At 43.5% G+C, this 24,103-nt stretch overlaps 1 protein-coding gene across 4 annotated transcripts in view; it reads left to right on the top strand.

The window, feature by feature from the left end:
- CCDC149 (coiled-coil domain containing 149) overlaps positions 1 to 24,103 on the top strand; it is a 92,327-nt gene that overhangs the window by 12,208 nt on the left and 56,016 nt on the right. For 2 of the 4 annotated variants that reach the window (XM_073646732.1, XM_073646749.1), the window contains exons 1-2: positions 125 to 269; positions 18,240 to 18,401. In XM_073646732.1, coding sequence (XP_073502833.1) covers positions 219 to 269; positions 18,240 to 18,401 — 213 coding nt within the window. In that variant the 5' untranslated portion in view covers positions 125 to 218. Of the gene's footprint in view, positions 1 to 124; positions 270 to 18,239; positions 18,406 to 24,103 lie in introns of those variants that run through there. The other 2 variants (XM_073646740.1, XM_073646759.1) reach the window with 2 other exon arrangements.

Genomic DNA, 24,103 nt, shown 5'->3' on the forward strand with positions numbered 1-24,103 from the left:
AGTATGTGGCTGTGCAAGAAAACAGGAGCCGGATCCCTGTGCTGGTGACGTCACTGGGTGATGAGGGAATCCTCCCTGACTGGGAATAGCCCCCGTTCCTCTCTCTGATTGGCTGCCCGCAGTCCAACCCTGACCGGGAACGTCTGCAGGTGTGCAATGCGCATGCGTCCTCCCTGGAGCTGGAGCCGTGATTCTGGGGGGCTGCAGGGAGCCGGAGCATGATGAGGAGCGGAGGAGGGGGAGACACGGATGATGGCCGGGACTGGGAGGTGAGGACGTGCCCGCTCCCTCCGTGCGGCCCCTGCTGTGCTGGATGCGGCTGCACTAGAGACACTTAGGTCACGTCCATCATGACCGGTGCAGCGAGGAGTGACAGTGCTGGAGCCACAGACTCATCACCCCCAGGCCCCGCACAGTATAGAGGTCCTGCCCTAGAGATCTGCACCGGGTACAAGTCACAGCCGAGGGCAACTCCATCACCACACTGCAAACACCCAGCAGTGACAGCAGTGCTATAGAATAACAGCTCCATCACACCCCAGTGCCGCCATATACCAGGCGTGAGCACCGCCATATACCAGCCGTGTGCACCGCCATATACCAGGTGTGCACACCGCCATATACCAGGCGTGAGCACCGCCACATACCAGGCGTGTGCACCGCCACATACCAGGCGTGTGCACCGCCACATACCAGCCGTGTGCACCGCCATATACCAGGCGTGAGCACCGCCATATACCAGCCGTGTGCACCGCCATATACCAGCCGTGTGCACCGCCATATACCAGGTGTGCACACCGCCATATACCAGGCGTGAGCACCGCCACATACCAGGCGTGTGCACCGCCACATACCAGGCGTGAGCACCGCCACATACCAGGCGTGTGCATCGCTATACCAACAGGAAGTGCCCACCTTCAGATATATTGCAACGTGCCCATTTATAACGTACCCACATACTGTATACTGTAATGTGCCCACGTATCTTTAGATACTCTGTAATGTACCCATATATACTCATATTTCATGCTGTGTCATACCTATATATATATATATATATATATATATATATATTTATACACATACACTGATGCACTGTATCCACATGCATATACAGGTGCATCTCACTACATTAGAATATCATCAAAAAGTTAATTTATTTCAGTTCTTCAATACGAAAAGTGAAACTCATATTATATAGAGTCATTACAAACAGAGTGATCAATTTCAAGTGTTTATTTCTGTTAATGTTGATGATTATGGCTTACAGCCAATGAAAACACAAAAGTCATTATCTCGGTAAATTAAAATAATTAACAAAAAACACCTGCAAAGGCTTCCTAAGCATTTAAAAAGATCCCTTAGTCTGTTTCAGTAGGCTCCGCAATCATTTGGAAGACTGCTGACTTGACAGATGTCCAGAAGGCAGTCATTGACACACTCCTCAAGGTCCCAGAGCTCCAATTTTCATTTGGAAATCAAGGTCTCAGAGTCTGGAGGAAGAGTGGAGAGGCCACAATCCAAGCTGCTTGAGGTCTAGTGTGAAGTTTCCACAATCAGTGATGGTTTGGGGAGCCATGTCATCTGCTGGTGTAGGTCCACTGTGTTTTATCAAGACCAAAGTCAGCACAGCCGTCTACCAGGAAATTTTAGAGCACTTCATGCTTCCCTCTGCCGACAAGCTTTTTGGAGATGGAAATGTCATTCTCCAGCAGGACTTGGCCTCTGTCCACCCTGCCAAAAGTACCAATACCTGGTTTACACACAACAGTATCACTGTGCTTGATTGGCAGCAAACTCGCCTGACCTTAACCCCATAGAGAATCTATGGGGTATTGTCAAGAGGAAGATGAGAGACACCAGACCCAACAATGCAGACGAGCTGAAGGCTGCTATCAAAACCACCTGGGCTTCCATAACACTTCAGCAGTGCCACAGGCTGATCGCCTCAATGCCACGCCGCATTGATGCAGTAATTGATGCAAAAGGATCCCCGACCAAGTATTGAGTGCATTTACTGAACATACATTTCAGTAGGACAACATTTCTGATTTTAAAAACATTTTTCAAGCTGTTATTATGTATTTTAATTTACTGAGATAATGACTTTTGTGTTTTCATTGGCTGTTTGTAATGACTCTATATAATATATATGAGTTTCAGTTTTTGTATTGAAGAACTGAAATAAATTAACTTTTTGATCATATTCTAATTTAGTGAGATGCACCTGTATATCATAATTAGTGATGAGCGAGCACTAAAATGCTCGGGTGCTCGATGCTCGGGTCGAGCAAATTGGAATGCTCCGGTGATTGACCCGAGCAACGAGCCCAATGTAAGTCTATGGGAAACTGGAGCATTTTTCCGGAAGCCCCCCCCCCCCCCAGAGGTCTGCAAGGGGCCTAAAAATTGCCCAAATCAGAATAGGATGAGTGCTTAACAGCATGGGAAAAACCCTTGGAAGCATCTCTGACTCCCAGGTCACTGCTGTCAACAATGTTGTCAGAGTATTACGCCACTTTTACGGACTTTCCAGGGTAATGACTTGTATATAAGGCAAAATAAATAACCAAAAACAAAAATACTCCTTCACACCTTGGGCTATGTTCACACATAGCGTTTTTGATGCTTTTTTGCAGTTTTGCATTGCTTTCAACAGTGAAAAATAACCTTCACCAGTAAATGTAATTTTAACATTTTACTACGTTATCTGGCAATGTGGTGTGTGAGACATGATCAGACACATCCTGTTTCATTTATGATGAAGGAACTCTGAAAGTCACAAAGCCTAATTTTATAGGGCCATCAGACGGCCCTTACTATTGTTAAAGGGACAGCAGCCGGCCCTCGCTATTGTTAGAGGGCCATCAGCTTCTAGGCTTTGTTGTTCCCATTATTAAAGAGTGAGTCTCCTATACCGTTATTGCGTATGCAGCAAGTTCAAGAGCTGCCAAAAATTAGGACGCGCTCCAATACCCCTTTGAAGAGACGTCGAGGAGGGCCTCAGTAAAAATATGTTCCCATTATAAAGGAGTGGGTCTCCTATACTGTTATTGCATATGCAGTGACAACAAGGGCTGCCAAAACTTTTTACTCATCCCAATTCCCCTTTGAAGAGACATAGGACGTCCTCATTAACCCTCCGTCACATACAATATCGGTTCTAACGAGTTCACATACAATGTGACTGTCAGGCGCAGGCTAGAAAAATACCTATAATATCTAATGTTTACAATTTCAGTGCTCTAAAAGTGATAAGTGACCTTCATAGGGATGTAATAAAAGAGACTACACATAATCAGGTGCAAAAAAAACCCATTTACTTAACATAAAACGAATAACTCTGAAATACAAACATTTCAAAACTCCCGCCAAATAAAAGAGATGTGCCTGTCAGGCCTATTGTATGTGACGGAGGGTTAAAAAAATTGTTACCATTGTTAAAGAGTGGGTCTCCCATACTGGTAATGCCCATGCACTAAGTGCATGGGCTGAAAAACATTTACCCCTGGGGGGTATACATAAACATACTGTATAATGTACAGAATGTTAGAGGTAGGTCTCTAAAAAAATTTCCTACGGGCGTCATAAACACCCTTAAAAAAATTATGTGGGTGTTGCAGTTGCATCACAGTCACCCTGGTGATATGGTGGTGGAGGATAAGGAGAAAGAGGAGGACAACAGAAAATAGCCAAAATCAGGAAGCGTATGCCCATGTCTGGGTGTGAAGAGGTGCATGGGAATAGACCCCTCCCCCTCCACCCCCCCAAAAAGCCACTGGATTTGACTTTGTTCCGCTGCTATCATTCGGTGGTGTTGAGAAGTCTGTCCCAATCCAGCCTTTGTTCATTTTTTAGAAGAGTCAGCCTGTCAGCATTTTCAGTTGACAGGCGGACGCACCTATCTGTAATAATTCCACCAGCGACACTAAAAATCCACTCTGACAAAATGCCAGCGGCAGGGCAGGCCAGGACCTCCAAGGTATAGAGAGCAAGTACGGTCGGCAAGGTACTCCTTCAGCATCTTCCAAACTTTTTCCTCCTTGTCAGAGTATCTCGCCCATCAGGGTCTGGGCACTGGGAGGGTCTGAGAAAACTGTCCCACACCTTTGACAGTGTTCCCCTGCCTCTGCTGCATCGTATTTGTGTCTCCCTCGCCTGTACTCCTTGGTTGTCCAAGGAACTGTGACCTCTGCCGCCATTGTTTTCAGATGGGAATTTTTTTAATAATTCCTCAACAAGGGCCTTCTGGTACTGCAACATTTTACTAGACCTTTCTGCCATGGGAAGGAGAGATAGAAAGTTCTTGTAGCGTGGGTCTAGAAGTGTGACCAACCAATAATTACTGTCGGCCAAAATGTGTACAATGCGAGGGTCACGGGAAAGGCAGAGGAACATAGTCAGGCATGTGTGCCAGACTGCCAACAGCCACATCTTCCCTGTCCTGACCAAGAGGACGAGTGACCATGCTCTCCTCCTCATCCTCCTCGTTCTCCCTCACCTCAGGCCATCCACGCTGAACAGACGGTATGACAGTTGTGCGGGTAGTACCGTCTATAGCACAGGAAACTAGCTCCTGTTCTTCTTCCTCCTCCTCCTCTTCCTCATTGTCATCCAATTCACATTGGGATGATATGAGGCTGAGCTGTGTGGAATCATCCTGTATAGTTCCTTGCTCCATCTCATCGTGCTCCGCCTGCAATACCTCCTCTTTAATTGTAAGCAGCGAGCGTTTCAGTAGACAGAGAAGTGGGATGGTGACGCTAATTATGGCATCATCGCCGCTCACCATCTTGATGGAGTCCTCAAAGTTTTGGAGGATGGCACAGATGTCTGACATTCATGCCCACTCATCAGCTCTTATGTGCGGAGGCTAACCTGAATAACGACGGGCATGTTGAAGCTGGTACTCAACAACAGCCCACTGCTGCTCACAAATCTTTCCCAGCATATGCAAGGTTGAGTTCCAATGCGTGGTGACATCACACACCAGTCGGTGAGCTGGAAGCTGCAAATGCTGCTGAAGCACGGCGAGGGCTGCGGAAGCTGTAGGTGACTTTTGAAAACGTGCACACACGTGTACTTTTGACAAGCGGCTCAGGCAGATCCGGGTAGGTTTTGAGAAACCGCTGAACCATTAGGTGGAACACATGGGCCAGGCATGGTACGTGTGCGAGCTTGCCTAGCTTCAGAGCCGCCACCAGGTTCCGGCTATTGTCACACACGATTATGCCTGGCTGTAGGTTCAGCTGTGACAGCCACAGGTCTGCCTGCTCTTTTACAGCTGTCAACAACTCTTCAGCATTGTGCGGTTTGTCACCTAAGCATATTAGCTTCAGCACAACCTGTTGCCACTTTGCCGAGGCAGTGCTTCCAACTTTCGACTTGTGGTCATTTCAGAAATTGAGGCTGAGGAGGAGGAGGTGCAGGAGCTGAAGAATGTAGGGGCAACCCTGATTGATGCATGGCCCTCAATCCTCGGAGTTGGGAGGACGTGTTCCGTCCCAGGGTCCGACTGGGCCCCGACTTCGACTATGTTAACCCATTGTGCCGTCAGCGAGATGTACCATCCCTGGCCACAAGCACTTGTTCATGTGTCCGTGGTTTGGTGGACCTTCCCAGTAACTGCATTGTTGAGGGCACGTCTAATGTTCCTGGACACGTGCTTGTGTAAGGCGGGGACAGCACACCTGGAGAAATAGTGGCGGCTGGGGACTGAATACCGAGGGACGGCTGCCGCCATGAGGTTGCGGAAAGATTTAGTCTCCACAAGCCTAAAAGGCAACATTTCAAGTGCAAGCATTCGAGAAATGTGGCAGTTTAGTAGTGTGGCCTGTGGGGTGTTGGCTGCGTATTTGTGCTTGCTTTCAAAGGACTGGGGTATGGGGACGACTGAACGCTGCACTGGGACAAGGGCGTGGACATGGTTGCTGATGGTGGTGGTTGCAAGTGTGCAACGACAGGCGCAGGGCGGCAGGCATCTTCTCCTGCGCTATGGAGAGGGATTGGCGTGCACGCACAACAGCGGAACAAGCAGTGGTGTCACCAGCAGACACTCTTTCTGGACCCTGGCGTTTGGCCCAACTAGTCGGGTGCTTTGCTGCCATGTGCCTGATCATGCTGGTGGTGGTTAGACTGGTAGTTTTGCTGCCCCTGCTGATGTTGGCCTAGCAGATGTTGCAAATGGCCTTTATGGAGTTATCTGGACAGTCTTTAAAAAAGAGCCAGACTCTGGAAGACCTAACAGTTGGACTGGCAACTTCCGTCATATTGGTGTTTTGGGGAACAGTTGCCTGCGTTGTCTGTGGCCGCCCCACTGCTTGTTCCTGCCTGTTGTGGTGCTACGCATCCCTCCCCCTCTGTGCTGCTGTCCTCGCTATGGATGTCACCTTGCCACATTGGGTCGGTGACTTCATTGCCCACCACCCCGTCTTCCTCATACACACCCTGGGCCTCCTCCTTACTTGCTGGCAATTGTGTCTCATCATCATCATCATTCACCTCTTGCGACAGTAATTGCAGTTTCCCACCATCGCCTTCATGTGACCTTGGCTGCTCAGATATTTGGGCATCGCTACATGCGATCTCCTTTTGCCCCGCTTGGCCGGGCGAGAGACCCGAATCTATAAATGGAAAAGTGAACAGGTCTTTGGAGTGTCCAAGTGTGGGATCACTTGTCCCCGGGCACTCGGCATGGTGAAAGGAAAGAGGGTCAGGGTGAGGAATAGGTGGTCCAGACTCACGGCTACTGAGACTGGACCGTGTGGAAGGGTGGTGGTGGTGGCAAACTGACTGGAAGCATTATCTGCTATCCAAGCAACAACCTTTTCACACTGCTCTGGCTTCAAGAGTGGCGTTCCGCGGCCCCATAGTTATTGGGACAGGAAGGTAGTTCGACATGATGTGGGTGTTTGTTGTGCTACCTGAGCAGGCACAGTTTCATCTTGACCACGGCCTCGGCCTATGCGTGCCTTGCCCTTTTTAAATGGACTCTAATATTTGGCACGCTCCACAAAATGTCTGTATTATTACCACAGTCATATCGGACCACATCTGATGACCATGGTTTTAGGCAGTGGCCTATTAGCATGATATTGGTCAGCAATCAAAAGTGAATAAGTTGAACAACACACAACTGCCAGACTTTAAATGGAGTGTAATATCTGGCACGCTACAAAAAATTCTGTATTATTAGCGCAGTAATATCTGATTCCGTCTGATAACCTCGGTTTTAAGCAGTGGCGTTAGAGATATGGTATTGGTTAGTGACCAAGTGTGACTAGGTTCAACAACACACAATTGGCAGAGTTTAATAGGAGTGTCATTTTTGGCCCGCTCCAAAAAATGTGACGATTATTACCGCAGTAATATGGGATCACGTGTGATGATGGATAAGTTTCTTTGCTTCCACAATACAGTAATGCGAATAAAATAAAAAAAATCTGGCTTTATTTTACTAACAAGCAAATGGAGCAGTTAAATGGTGTACTATATTGCTTTTTAAGCAAATAATCAGTATTAAGAGCAAAAAAACAATTAGCCCTGATATCTAGGGCTATGGATATCTGTAACAGCAGCAGCAGACAGAACGTGCAATGGACCCTATTCTGCTCTACAGTGTCCACAAACTCTGCCTGCCTAACTCCTGATATCACCCTCACCAGTAATATATGCAGCTGGATTAGTTCTCAGAAGGACTGTTAGTTCAGATGTATATATATCTTGCTGTGGAATACCTATACCTAACTAATAAACCAGAAATTCTGTCCCTCACACAGCAGCAGCTCTCCCTACTCTGCCTGATTCCGGAGTGACTGTGACGAGCATGGCGGCGCCTGGTCTTAAATAGACCTGATGACGCTGTGTGGCCAGCCAATGAATATAATGCCACAACCACTATGGCTACGGCATTACAGTGCGTGGCAGGCAATCCCTGCATGTTCATTGGCTCTGTAAAGAGTGCCAAACATGCAGGGCGGAGACCCGAGCTCCCGCCCGAGTAACCCGGAAATACTCCCAAAGCATCTCGAGCAGTGAGATGCTCGGGCGAGTACCAAGCAGTTGCGAGCACGCTCGCTCATCACTACTACCCACATACTGTATACTGTAACGTACCCACATATTGTATATAGTAACATACCCATGTGTATATATACTGTAACTTGCCCACGTATATTTAGATACTATGTAATGTACCCATATATACTCATCTTGCATGCTGTAACATACCCATATATATGTATATACAGTATATATATGTACATATATATACACACATACACTCTATCCACATGCATATATATCATAATGTATCTTCCATATATGTACTGTAATGTACCGTGTTTATATACACTGTAACTGTAACATGATACACATACAGTGGCATCTAAAAGTTTGTGCACCCCTCGTTAAAATTACTGTTATTGTGAACAGTTAAGCAAATTGAAGATGAAATGATCTCTAAAAGGCCTAATGTTAAAGATGACACATTTCCTTTGTATTTTAGATAAAAAAAATATATATTTTAATTTTTTACATTTTAAAAATTAAAAAAAGGATTATGGGCCAATGCAAAAGTTGGAGCACCCTTGGAGATTTTTGTGCTTAGATAACTTTGACCAAGGTTTCAGACCTTAATTAGCCTGTTAGGGCTATGGCTTGCTCACTATAATCGTTGGGAAAGACCAGGTGATACAAATTTCCCAGCTTTATATATTTCCCTCCTCTAACCTTGTGCCAAAAAACGCAGTCACGAGTCCTTCTAAGCAAGCTGCCTAGCACTCTGAAAATGAAAATGGCGGAGGCCCACAAAGCAGGAGAAGGCTATAAGAAGATAGCAAAGCGTTTTCAAGTTGCCCTTTCCTCAGTTCGAAATGTAATTAAGAAATTGCAGTTACCAGGAACAGTGGAGGTCAAGATAAGGTCTGGAAGACCAAGCAAAATGTCAGTGAGAGCTGCTCATAGGATTGCTAGAGCGGCAAATCAGAATCCTTGCTTGACTGCAAAAGACCTTCAGAAAGATTTAGCAGACTCTGGAGTTGTAGTACATTGTTCTACTGTTCAGAGACACCTGTAGAAATATGGCCTTCATGGAAGCATCATCAGAAGAAAACTTCTCCTGCATCTTCACCATAAAAATCAGTGTCAGAAGTATGCAAAAGAACATCTAAACAAGCCTGATGCATTTTGGAAACCAGTCCTGTGGACCGGTGAGGTTAAAATGGAACTCTTTGGCCACAATGATCAAAGGTATGTGTGGAGAAAAAAGGGCACAGAATTTCAGGAAAAGAACATGTCGCCAACCATTAAAGCATGGGAGTGGATCAATCATACTTTGGGTTGTGTTGTAGCCAATTGCACGGGGAATATTTCACGGGTAGAGGGAAAAAGCTGCAGTTGAAAAGATTATGGTTTCTACAAATAATGATCCTAAACACACATCAAAATCCACAATAGACTACCTCAAAAGGTGCAAGCTTAAGGTTTTACAATGGCCCTTACAGTCCCCTGGTCTGAACATCATTGAAAATCTGTTGCTAGACCTCAAAATAGCAGTGGAAGCCAGACGACCCAGGAATCTCACAGAACTGGAAGAATTTTCCAAGGAAGAATGGATGAAAATCCCTCAAACAAGAAATGAAAGACTCTTGTCTGGCTACAAAAAGCGTTTACAAGCTGTGATACTTGAAAAAGGGGATGCAACTAGGTACAAACAATGTAGAGTGCCCAAACTTTTGCATCAGCCCATTTTCCTTTTTGTAATTTTTAAAATGTAAAATATGAAAATATAAATTTATATTTTTGCCTAAAATAGAAAGGAAATGTGTCACCTTTTAACTTTAAGCTTTTTAGAGATCATTTCATCTTCAGCTTGCTTAACTGTTCACAGTAACAGTAATTTTGACCAGGTGTGCACAAACTTTTACATGCCACTGTATTTCAAAGGTGGATCTCAGTTTTCTGTCACTTGGGCAAAAAAATTCAGTTTTGTGACCCCTCCTATACACAGCTTAAGCGGTTTCATAAGTTGTCATTTGACTGCTCATATGCGATTTGCACACTTAGGACAGGGTGACACTGCAAATTCTCTCCTCCAGGAGAATCGGTTTGATTATGGTAATGATACTCCCATCAAACGCTGATCCAAGTTTGATCTCTGATGAGAGAGCCATAGGATAGGTGAGGATCAGATGGAGAACAAAATGTCTCAATCTTTTCCATTGTGTGAGCCCGCGGAAATCTGACTACACTCGGATGACATCTGAGTGCAGTCCGATGTTTTCCATGCACCCATACACTTGATTGGGTGAGTGGCATCCAATTTCTTAGAGAGTGGCATCAGCACTGATGTGCTGCCCCATTGAATAACATTGGTCGAAGCTCTATCCTATAAAAATCAAGGAGAATGCCAGCGATGTTTTTCCTGAAGTGTCTCTGTTGTCTTTATCGGTTCTGCGACAGCAGCTTCCTTTTTTAGTAATTTAAACTTTAAATAGTGAGTGGCTTCCAAACGGAGGCCGCCCAACGCATGAGCATGCTACTTATTTTAAGAGCTTCTCGGCTTTCAAACTCTGAAGAGGTTAAAAGAAGTGACCACAGACAAAACAAAAAAGGTCACGTGTAGATAACAAGTATGAAGATTGCATATGAATGGCCATGTGATGACGGCTCGAATTGGCAAGCGGATCCGAATCCTGACAGTGAGTATATTACACGCTGTTAGGATTTGGCATACTACAGTCAATCATTACATGTCTCATACTGGTAACGCCCTTTTCATTTAAAATAAGCTTTGGAGGCAGACTCTCTTTGGGAGATCTGTATCCGGCCCACAGATCTTAACAGCTTATTTACATATTAAGAAAAACATGGATTTCTCTGGAATAAAACATCGATTCACAAATATCTAGGTATCAGTTTATGCAACTTTATATGAACTGCATGCCCATATAGATGGCTTATGAGGGTTCATCCTACAGATCTCCATTAACTTTTCAGACTGCACAATACAATTATTATTATATAAATGCATCACATTACCTGACAAGTCATGGATTGCTACATGTGTATAGCACCCGAACCACAATCAGTACATGAATACCGCACCCGATCCACCGTCAGTACATGAGTATATAACCGGAACTACCATCGGTACTTGAATACATCACTGGAACTGCCATCAGTGCATGAATACATCACTTGAACTGCCATCAGTGCATGAATACATCACTGGAACTGCCATCAGTGCATGAATACATCACTGGAACTGCCATCAGTGCATGAATACATCACTGGAACTGCCATCAGTGCATGAATACATCACTGGAACTGCCATCAGTGCATGAATACATCACTGGAACTGCCATCAGTGCATGAATACATCTCTGGAACTGCCATCAGTGCATGAATACATCTCTGGAACTGCCATCAGTGCATGAATACATCACTGGAACTGCCATCAGTGCATGAATACATCTCTGGAACTGCCATCAGTGCATGAATACATCACTGGAACTGCCATCAGTGCATGAATACATCTCTGGAACTGCCATCAGTGCATGAATACATCACTGGAACTGCCATCAGTGCATGAATACATCTCTGGAACTGCCATCAGTGCATGAATACATCTCTGGAACTGCCATCAGTGCATGAATACATCTCTGGAACTGCCATCAGTGCATGAATACATCACTGGAACTGCCATCAGTGCATGAATACATCACTGGAACTGCCATCAGTGCATGAATACATCTCTGGAACTGCCATCAGTGCATGAATACATCTCTGGAACTGCCATCAGTGCATGAATACATCACTGGAACTGCCATCAGTGCATGAATACATCACTGGAACTGCCATCAGTGCATGAATACATCACTGGAACTGCCATCAGTGCATGAATACATCACTGGAACTGCCATCAGTGCATGAATACATCTCTGGAACTGCCATCAGTGCATGAATACATCACTGGAACTGCCATCAGTGCATGAATACATCTCTGGAACTGCCATCAGTGCATGAATACATCACTGGAACTGCCATCAGTGCATGAATACATCTCTGGAACTGCCATCAGTGCATGAATACATCACTGGAACTGCCATCAGTGCATGAATACATCTCTGGAACTGCCATCAGTGCATGAATACATCTCTGGAACTGCCATCAGTGCATGAATACATCACTGGAACTGCCATCAGTGCATGAATACATCACTGGAACTGCCATCAGTGCATGAATACATCTCTGGAACTGCCATCAGTGCATGAATACATCTCTGGAACTGCCATCAGTGCATGAATACATCACTGGAACTGCCATCAGTGCATGAATACATCTCTGGAACTGCCATCAGTGCATGAATACATCACTGGAACTGCCATCAGTGCATGAATACATCACTGGAACTGCCATCAGTGCATGAATACATCTCTGGAACTGCCATCAGTGCATGAATACATCTCTGGAACTGCCATCAGTGCATGAATACATCACTGGAACTGCCATCAGTGCATGAATACATCACTGGAACTGCCATCAGTGCATGAATACATCACTGGAACTGCCATCAGTGCATGAATACATCACTGGAACTGCCATCAGTGCATGAATACATCACTGGAACTGCCATCAGTGCATGAATACATCTCTGGAACTGCCATCAGTGCATGAATACATCTCTGGAACTGCCATCAGTGCATGAATACATCACTGGAACTGCCATCAGTGCATGAATACATCACTGGAACTGCCATCAGTGCATGAATACATAACCAGAACCATGATCAGTAAATGAATACATTGCCAAGCTTAGTACAGGGATCAATTGCAATGTCAGTTGAGCCCCATCATATGCATTTTTGTTGTATGAACCTACATCTCCCAGTACAGTGGCTTGCAAAAGTATTCACTCCCATTGGCTTTTTTTTAACCTATTTTGTTACATTACAACCTGTGTTTAAATATTTTTGTAATCCGATTTGTGTGTGATGCATCAGCACTAAATAGTCTAAGTTGGTGAAGTAAGAAAAATACAGGCATAAATTAAATGTATGGCATAAAATAACTAAAAATTGTCCTGTGCTTATGTATTCACCCCTTTTGCTCTTAAGCTCCTAAAAATTTCTGGTGAAAGCAATTACCTTCATAAGTCACATACTTAGTGAAAGGAAGTCCACCTTAGATTGCACAAAGTGTCAAATGATCTGTCAGTATATACTTTTCTGAAAGGCCACAGAGGCTGCAACACCATTATGCAAAGAGGCATCACTAAACAAACAACTCCATGAAGACCAAGGAGATCTCCAAACAAGTCAGAGACCAAGTTGTTGAAAAGTACCTGCTGCAACACCCAACCTACTTACTCCGTCCCCATCATCCTGTAGAATGTAAGCCTGCAAGGGCTGGGTCCTCCTCCCTCTGTACCAGTCTATCATTGTTAGTTTATTTACTGTAAGTGATATCTGTATTTTGTATGTAACTCCTTCTCATGTACAACACCATGGAATCAATGGTACTATATAAATAAATAATAATAAGTACTGTACAAGTCAGCGTTGGGTTATAAAAAAAAATCCCAATCTCTGATGATCCACCAGAGCACCATCAAATCCATTATCATCAAATGGAAAGAACATGGTACCACAACAAACCTGGCAAGAGAGGACCGCCCACCAAATCTCTCAGCCCAGGCAAGGCGGGCATTAATCTGAGAGGCAGCAGAAAGGCCAAACGTAACCCTGAAGGAGCTGCAGAATTCCCAAGCAGAGACTGGAGTATCTGTCCATACGACCACAATAAGCTGTACACTCCATAGAGGTGGCCTTTATGGAACAGTGGGCAGAAAAAAGCCTTTACTTGCGCACAAAAATTGTAAGGCTCATTTTTAGTTTGCCAAAAGACATGTGGGACACTCCCCAAATGTTTGGATGAACATGTTGTGGTCAGATGAGACCAAAATTGAACTTTTTTGGCCACCAAGGTAAACACTATGTCAGGCGCCAAACCAACACAGCTCATCACTGCAAGAACACCATCCCCACAGTGAAACATGGTGGTGGCAGCATCATGCTGTGGGAATGTTTTTCAGCAGCAGGGACAGGGAAAATGGTCTGAGTCGAGGGAAAGATGGATGTTGAGAAATTCTTGAGCAAGACCTGTTTAAGTCTGTCAGTGATTTGAGACTTGGGATGAAAGTACATCTTCCAACAAGTCAATGACCCAAAGCATACTGCTAAAGCAACACTTGAGTGGTTTAAGGGGAAACGTGTAAATGTTTTGGAGTGACCTAGTCAAAGCCCAGACCTTAAAGAGGTTGTCCACTACTTTTACATTGATGGCCTATCCTTTAGGATAGGTCATCAATGTCTGATCGTCCGGAGGCCGACACCCGGCAACCCCACCGATTAGGGGCTATCGGTGGCGGCAGCCGGCCGGAAGTTCTTGCGGAGCTGGCCGTCTACTTGTAGTGGCTGCCGTAGGGTACTGCACATCCGCCTCCTATTGATTAGAATAGGAGGCGGATGTGTAGTACTAAGCCTTGGCCACCACAAGTAGATGGCCAGCTCCACAAGTAAGTACTTCCGGCTGCCACAAATAACAGCTGATCGGCGTGGGTGCCAGGTGTTAGACCCCGGGATCAGACATTGTTGACCTGTGCTAACGATCGGTCATTAATGTAAAATTAGTGGACAACCTCTTTAATCCATTTGAGAATCTGTTGTCACACTTGAAGATTGCTGTTCACCAAATGAAACCATCTAACTTGAAGGAGCTGGAGCAGTTTTGCCTTGAGGAATGGGTAAAAATCCCAGTGGCAAATGTGGAGAGCTCATAGAGACTTATCCAAAGTGACTTGCTGCTGTAAAAGGAGGCTCTACAAAGTACTGACTTTAGGGGGATGAATAATTATGCACACTGAAGTTTTTAGTTATTTAGTCCTACTTGTTAGCTTCACAATAACAAGAAAAGCAAATATTCACAGTTGTAGGCATGTTCGTTATAGGAACTGATGGAAACCTTCATAAAACTCAGTGAAATTCCAGGTTGTGGGGTAGCAAAACACAAAAAAATGCCAGGGGGGTGTGTGTGAATACTTTCGCAAGCCACTGTAAGTCCTTAATAATGGAAAGGCGATACTGGAAGTTGTTGTTGCCATCCATCATCAAACTGCAGACTATACAGGAACCACAGTACTGATGAGACATACTCAGTATTACAAATAAACATTTACATCCAGGTACCTTGTATGTGACATTTTCTCTGATTGGAGTCATTCCCCTGCCTTTTATCTCCATGTAGCACAGACGTCATGATGAGATTTCATGCTCACAGCTCGTCTACCCAAACTTCCCTCTTCTTCATCTTCAGCAGCCCATCCTGACACATTGCCCTTAAAAATAAAGTGTCCTTATAGTGTACCCATGAATAAATAATTGCCCATCACTGTGCTTTCTGTACAGAATACCCCCCACACTGCCCCTCTGTATAATATCCCCCCACACTGCCCCTCTGTATAATATCCACCCACACTGCCCCTCTGTATAATATCCACCCACACTGCCCCTCTGTATAATATCCACCCACACTGACCCTCTGTATAATATCCCCACCACATTGCCCCTCTGTATAATATCTCCCTACACTGCCCCTCTACATAATGTCCCCCCCCACACTGCCCCTCTGTATAATATCCTCCCCCACTACCCCTCTGTATAATGTCCTTACCCCTCTATAATATCCTGTCATAATGCCCCTCTCCATAATATCCCCCACACTGCCCCTCTGCATAATGTCCCCCCCACACACTGCCCCTCTGTATAATGTCCCTGCCCCCTGTACAATATCCTCCCACACTGCCCATCTTTACAATACCCCCCCCACTACCCCACTTTATAATATCCCCCCACATAGCCCTTCTCCATAATATTCCCCACATTGCTCTACTCCATAATGTTCCCTTACGCACTGCCTTTCTCCATAATTCCTCTCTCCATAATTTACTCCACACACACTGCGCCTCCCTAAAATATCCAAAATAGCCTGCCTCTCAGGCAGCAGTGTGATGACGTCGGCAGCGTGCTGTTGTAATTACACTGCTGCACGTTAGGGTGGAGGCTAACAAACACTCCTCCGCCCCAGAACTGGCGCCACAGTGCTCTGATGTATTTGCATCTGGAATATGCGAATACATTTGAATATAGCAAGAAGGGAGTGGTGTCTGCGGGCCGCAACAAACCCCTTGGATGGCGGCATGAGGCCCGCGGGGCCGTATGTTGTGCAGGAGTGACCTAGAGGAATTGCATCCATGTACTGCGTGTGTTGCAGGTTGGTGATCTCAATGGTTATGGTGTAGAAGTTTCAGAAATACATTTTTCTCACTCTCGCCAACTCCTATGTTTTGGTAGAAATATATACGAGTATTTGACGTTTTCTGCCCATTGTTGGAGTTCACCTCATAACTTACAGTGTTCATATGTTTCAGTTGTTTATATAGCAGTATTATATCAGGCCCTGGGCACTGTTCAGATAGGTTTTCAGTGTTTGGTCTGATGTAATCATGATTACTATTTATTCAGTACATGTGATCTTTTTTCTCATGAACTTATGACGACTGACAGTTTATATTACATTGCTGAAGGGGGCGCTGTGATTATGCATGCATTATTATTGTACCACGCTCCACTAATGGTATTTGTGGTTCTTTATGTTTTTAATGTATTTGTGTCATAATAAAGATTAAATTTTTTTTTTCCTGAAACATTTTATCAAGAGGTTTTTGTAGTGTTTTTTTCCTTGAAGTATTTTGTTTCAGCCTTTTGTGATCTGTTTGTCAGATTTATACAGATTTCAGGAGGAAATCTCCCCATAGAAGCGACATGCCATTCTTTTTTTTTTCCACTAAGTGCTTTTTCAAAATCTGAACAGGAAAAAAAAACACGAAAAAAACCTAAACACGTTTTTTTTTTTTTTTTTCTGCACCAAAACCCAGAGAATTGACAGGAAAAATCATACACAATACATGCGTTTTTATGTGCGTTTTTTCAGTGTTTTTACTTGTGTTTTCATTTCCATTCATTTGAACGGGTGAAAAATGCTAAAAGAATTGCCATGATTTAAAAAAAAAAAGCGCCCAACAGCTAGGAAAGAAAGAAGCGTGAAGCGTGTTGTTGAAATTTTTGAAATCTCATTCACTTTGCTGATCCTGCAAAACTCAGTGTTTTTGTCGCAGAAAAAAAAAGCTGCAAAAGTGCAAAAAAAAAAAACACCCTAAAAAGGATTAACAACGGAGTGAATGGGTAGAATTTTTCACGCTTTTTGAAGTGATTTTTTAGGATATCTTCACATTTGAATTTTTTGTTTGTGGTTCTTGATGTGGATTCCACACTTCAAATCTGCTTAAAACAAGTTTCCCATTCATTTGACAGCGCACCAGACAAAAACTGCATCAAAACAGCACAAACAAACGCATGTTATACCCAACTGTGCAGCAAAAAAACAAAAAAGTATCTTTTAGATGCAGTTTTTAGGTGTAGATTTTTCAGCCAGAAAGGTCCACATAGAAAAACTCAGTGTGAACGTACCCTTAAAGGGGTATTCCCATCTTCAAGATCCTATCCCAATATGCTGTAGGTGTAATAATAAGAATACTAGCATATGCCTCCAATTAGAAATGTAGTATAGTTTTTCTGATTCGCTATGTCTCTTTCCTCATGTGCAGGCATTGCAGGACCTTAGGTATCAATGGTTACGACCACTAGCAACTAGCTAAATAATTGTCACTATATTACTGGTCGTAACCATAGATACCGAAGATCTTGCAATACCTTAGATATCCATGGTTACATCCACTGATATAGTGACAGTTAGTTAGCTAGTTGTAGTAGTCGTAACCTTGGATACCTAAGGTCCTGCAATGTCTGCATATCAGGAAAGAGACAAAGCGAATCAGAAGAACTATACTACATTTCTATTTGGAGGTATTTGCTAATATTATTATTTATTATTGCACCTACAACATATTGGGATAGGATCTTGGAGATGGGAATACTCCTTTTAAGGCAGTTTTTAGAGCGGATCTGCTAAAAAAAACTCTGAACATAGACTAATTGGGCAACCGCAAATCCTAAAAAATGACTGTTGTAAGTAAAGATCCTTTTCTTGTGATCGCATGATGACGTGTGTAGTATCTTAATTTCTAATGGATCATCAGTGGTTTCTCTTCTTTTCACCAGTTCCTTGTGTGCAAGAGGAAGCTTGAAAGCAAAAAAGAAGCGTTACTCATCCTCTCCAAAGAGCTGGACACATGTCAGCAAGAAAGGGACCAGTACAAGCTGATGGCGAACCAGCTGCGAGAGCGGCACCAGGCGCTGAAGAGAAAGTATCGGGAGCTCATTGTATGTACGAGCTTTATTTCATCTGCATGTGCTTCTCTATAACTGGCAATAAGAATACTTGTTATATCACTTTCCAAGAGTCAAACTTTTCAGATTTTGCCAACAACTAAGCCATGAGAGCCTGTTGTTGCCGCACAAGGTATATATATTTATAGGATTATTTCCTAAAACTTTAACTTTTATTACTCTTTTTTTTTTTCACTAGGGAAGTGGAAATTATTAAAAAAATATTTTGTTTTATTTTTATACTTTTCACTATAAGATGTTTTTTCTTTAGATTTTACCTCTTGCACATTTGTCATGTGGCGTAGCATTTCGAGGACAGCTCTTGAGCTCGTGCCATCCTTGCAAAGTAACTGTACCTTGTGGTCTGCAGAATGTAATATACATTGACATTGTGGTGAGCAGAGGCGACAACTTCGACATTGCAGTTGTGGATCCATCGTTAAAGGGGCTGTACAGGCTTGTGATGAAAGTCTGCAGTCACTCTGTGTGACTGCAGACTTTAAATCCTCACAGTGTGCACACCGCACACTGTCAGGATACTCTGGTGCTGGTGGCAAGAGTGAACCGTCACTTGACCACATGTATGCGATTTTCATACTCCCAGCCTCATTTCAACTATAGCAATGACTATGGGCTATGAGCGATGCCGGGCATGTCTAGTTGGCATGTGACCTCATCTATGCAAATCTGCTTGACCGCCTGATCTCGCTCCCAGCACCGGAGAATCCTGACATCTTGCAAAATGATTCATAACTTTTGAAAAACCTAATCAGTAATTAAATAAGAAAGTTTAGGCTCTGCTCAATGAAGGCATAACTATGAGATCACTGACTACAGCACATTGGCAATGTATGATGGTAGTCTCAGGTAGTCTAAGTGTGTCTTCTGACTGATTATAACCTCACTCAACCTCATTCGCTCTCTTATCCCTGTGCTTTATACTGCAGCACTGCCTAGTCAACTAGATTTCTGTGTCAAATTGTAAGCTATGTGTGAAGCCAATAAATTGAAGCCTAGAAGAATTGTAACTAAATCCTCAGAAAGAAAAAAGATCATGATTGCCACCCATTTAACAAGACAGCAAAACCTAAAAAAAGATACCTTTTTATATACCATAAATTAAAACAGGCCTGAATATGGGATAGCTGCCAATTTTGGGCACCCCCATGGGTGAACATAAGGGTGCTGACTAGGCCATATGCAGTAGATACAGGAAAGAGGTCCCTTTTTATTTTGCCTTTCTTTTTTTGGTATTATGCCTACTATTTGACCCCTCATTGACTCGCCTGTGGTAGGTGTGGATTCTGTAGTGTAACATTACATATAGCCGTTAATTCATGTTCAAAAGAACAATAATCGTTTGGTTTAAAACATTCTAAATAGTTTAAAATTCTATAAAGGAATGATAAAATTCTAGACTTCTGTAACAAATGCAGATTTTTTTTGGGAGCAGTAGAAAGACTGAGAATTGTCTACTTCAAAGTTTTTAGTTAGTAGAGATAAGAGCTTATGACATTGTCCTCCCCAGCAAAGGTTAGTTGGTCAGTAAGTCGAAACTTGTGATGCTTGACCTCCCGTGGTGGAATAGAAACCTAACCTGGTTATATCCTAATAATCCTATATAAAGGTTTAGTGTCCATTTCTCCAGGATGCAGGCTGGAAGGAGCCTATTGTTGGAGCTGACGTCATGTCCCTAGCAGCTGTGTTACTGCCCGCTCCCTCCTCTTCACAGCCACTCTTGTATAACACATAGGAGAACACAATAGCATTCTGATTTTCAAGTTCAATCTCCAGAACAAAATTTGTGCAATTTGGGTCTGAGAAGGGAATAATTGTTCTGCTCAAGGAAAGCTAAACAATAAAAAATGGCAGGGGGCTGGGTCAAGAGCTATAGCGGAAAGCAAGCATTAGAGAAGTATGTTCTTGTGTGGGGGGAAGGCGGCATCTGTCAATGCATTTGAGGCTTGATTGCATTCCAAGAATTATTGATTAATTCCAAAAAAAACCTCCGTAATCTACTTGTCACTTGTAACAGAAGCAGCGTAGTAAGTAAGCTGCCTATACTCAGCATCGAAGTAGACGGATCCCAGGTGCGCAGCATGGGCAATAAGAAGTTGGAGGGCCTTAAAGAGGACCTTTGACAAAATTTTTCATGTTGAACTGGGCACATAGTGTAATAGTGGCTGCAAAGTGGAATAAAAAGTTGTTTTTTTTTTTTTATTTCGCCTCTCCGCAATCAAATATTTGGCACCTAATGAGTTACCTTTATAATAATAATAATAATATTAGCAAATACCTCCAATTAGAAATGTAGTATAGTTCTTCTGATTCGCTATGTTACTTACCCAATGTGCAGGGCATTGCAGTAGCTTAGGTGTCCATGGTTACGACCACTAACCACTAACTGTCACTATATGAGTGGTGGTAACCATGGATATCTAAGCTACTACAATGCCCTGCACATGGGGTAAGCGACATGGCGAACAAAACTGAATTTTCTCCCTGTGCTTACAATAAACTGGCTCCACAAATGCTGTTTACCTGCAGTTTAACCCTATATCTGCAGGTAAATCGCATTTCTCCTGGTGAAAGGTTCCCTTTACTTATGTGAATGTGTTTATTATTTTATGTGGCAAAACATTTTGAATGGGATAAGGGGGCAGTTGTTTGTGTTTTTTGTTGATGTTTTTAAGCATATAATTTACTTGTTGTTTATTTATTAGTCTGTCCGATCAAGAAGATGATTATCGGCACTCCCCAATATCCATAATAAGTTTTTCTTTATTTCAGTTCTCCCTTAAAAACACCCCTGTGGCAGAGGGAGAGAACAGCAGGTGCAGCAGAACAGACGACGGCCGTTTCGCGCTGGAGTGTGACCTGATGAAGCGCACCCCCATGCGAAACTGCCGTCGTCTTCTCTGCTGCACCCGCTCCCTCTGCCACTGGGAAGTTTTTAAGGCAGATTTTCAATAAAGATGTTATGGGAGTGATATGGCTTTTGAAGAAATGCCTATACCAACGTAATGTATCTCCAGTTATTAAAGGGGTTTGGTCATTACTCCGATATTGATGAGCTATCCTTGGGATAGGTTATGAAAATTAGATTGGTGGAGGACCAACACCCACCACGCCAACCGGCGGCAGCATGATGTAGCACCATAGCTCCATATTCTGTTCACTGACCGCTCCCACTTGCTGCAGAACAGCTTTTTTCTCATTGCATGGACGTTTTGTTGCTTCTCATTATTGCTGACACTTTCCCTGTGTCGGGCATTGCACCATTGCCGTGTGTGTTATTTTCTCAGGTTATATAAAGGTGTGAATTTGAAAATATAATTCTACAGCACAATATGTCTTTGTTCAGTGTAGACTTACAGCTTGTTTTTTTTTCTTTTATTGCTTTTTATTGAGGTGGACGTTGTTCCCTTTAGAACTGGCCATACACATTAGAGGAAACTTGTCCAAACTTTTCAACTTTTGTTAGCACCAGCCAACCATCTGTGGATATGGAGATTATGGAGGTGTGCTGATTCACTCTGACAATTGATGTTGTGTGGAGTAAAAAAGGATAAGGCATGTTGATTTGTTGATTTCAACATGGCCAATCTTTTTTTTTTTTTTTTCAGGGGAGAAGCCAGAAAGTCTGGCAGTGACTCCCCTCTCCAAAATGGTAAAGCATGCAGGATCGGCCTTACCAGCAGGGCTGTGGAGTCTGAGTCGGAGCCCATTTTGGTGGAGTCGGTATAAAATGGACCAACTCCGACTCCTAAAATATATAATTGATTGGGTGCAGTAGTTCAATGCAGTTTGTGGGGAATATTTTTTCATAAGAATTTGGGAAACTTACGAAATGTCCTATAAATGTCTGTCCTATTCCTGATCTAAGGGTCTAGACTTTTTGCTGAGATGAATCTGTGCTACAGCAAATTTATCACTTAAACATGAGCCGTGTATGAGGGAGTCGGAGTCGTGGAGTCGGAGGTTTGGCTTACCGACTCCGCAGCCCTGCTTACCAGATGTGTTGGGAGGAATAGCTTCCAACCGAATAATTGAACACCATCTTGTCAAATCTAAAAAGAAGCTGATCTTTTACCCCCACATTTCCAAAGATTAAAGGGAACCTGCAACCATGAAAAGGTAGTCCAGTCTTCAGGCACAATGTTATAGAGCAGAGGGGGAGCTGAGCAGACTGATATATAGCTTTGTAATAAAAGATTCAGTATAACCTGGGCTTCCATGATTTAAACATCTGCTCTTACTGGGATTTTCAGTCAAGTGGGCGGTCCTATCAGTGACTGACAGCCATCTTTATTTTCTCACAAAACTGTATATCAATCTACTCCTCTCTTCCTAATCTATAACATAGTGCCTGTAGATTGGACTGAATTTTCATGGTGACAAGTTTCCTTGAAATCCTTTTAGGGCTTTAAATAGCAAAACTTCTGGTCCTTTTTTAGTTATCTCTTGTTCCAAAACATCTTAAACGGGATCCGTCCATAGGATCAACTGTCTTAAGCCACCTACATGTGCATGTAGGTAATAGAAAGTTGAATAAAATGATACTTTGATATCTACAATCTGATGGTTTATTCCAGAGAAATACACATTTCTCTTAATATGTAAATGAGCTGGACATACAGTCATGGCCAAAAGTATTGAGAATGAGACAAATAGTAATTTTTCCAAAGTTTACTGCTTCATTTTTTGTAATGGCAATTTGCATATACTCCTGAATGTCAAAGAGTGATCAGCTTAACAGCAATTACTGTACTTGCAAAGTCAATATTTGCCCAGAAAATGAACTTTAACCCCCCAAAACACATTTCAACATCATTGCAGTCCTGCCTTAAAAGGAGCAGCTAACATCGTTTTAGTGATTGATCCATTAACACAGGTGTGGGTGTTGATGAGGACAGGGCTGGCGATCAATCAGTCATGATTAAGTAAGAATGACATCACTGGACACTTTAAAAGGAGGCTGGTTCTTGGTATCATTGTTTCTCTTCAGTTAACCATGGTTATCTCTAAAGAAACACGTGCAGCCATCATTGCACTGCACAAAAATGGCCTAACAGGGAAGAGTATCGCAGCTACAAAGATTGCACCTCAGTCAACAATCTATCGCATCATCAAGAACTTCAAGGAGAGAGCTTCCATTGTTGTCAAAAAGGCTCCAGGGCGCCCAAGAAAGACCAGCAAGCGCCAGGACCGTATCTTAAAACTGTTTCAGCTGCGGGATCGGACTACCAGCAGTGCCGAGCTTGCTCAGGAATGGCGGCAGGCTGGTGTGAGTGCTTCTGCACGCACTGTGAGGCGGAGACTCTTTGAGCAAGGGCTGGTTTCAAGGAGGGCAGCAAAGGAGCCACTTCTCTCCAGAAAAAACATCAGGGACCGATGCAAAAGGTACAGGGAGCGGACTGCTGAGGACTGGGGCAAAGTCATTTTCTCTGATGAATCCCCTTTTCGATTGTTTGGGACATCTGGAAAACAGCTTATTCGGAGAAGAAGAGGTGAGCGCTACCACCAGTCTTGTCTCATGCCAACTGTAAAGCATCCTGAAACCATTCATGTGTGGGGTTGCTTCTCAGCCAAGGGAATCGGCTCACTCACAGTCTTGCCTAAAAACACAGCCATGAATAAAGAATGGTACCAGAATGTCCTCCAAGAGCAACTTCTCCAACCGTCCAAGAGCAGTT

This window comes from Phyllobates terribilis, unplaced genomic scaffold (assembly GCF_046119375.1).
Source record: "Phyllobates terribilis strain yellow unplaced genomic scaffold, ASM4611937v1 Scaffold_1__5_contigs__length_1240528914, whole genome shotgun sequence".
Lineage (NCBI taxonomy): Eukaryota > Metazoa > Chordata > Amphibia > Anura > Dendrobatidae > Phyllobates > Phyllobates terribilis.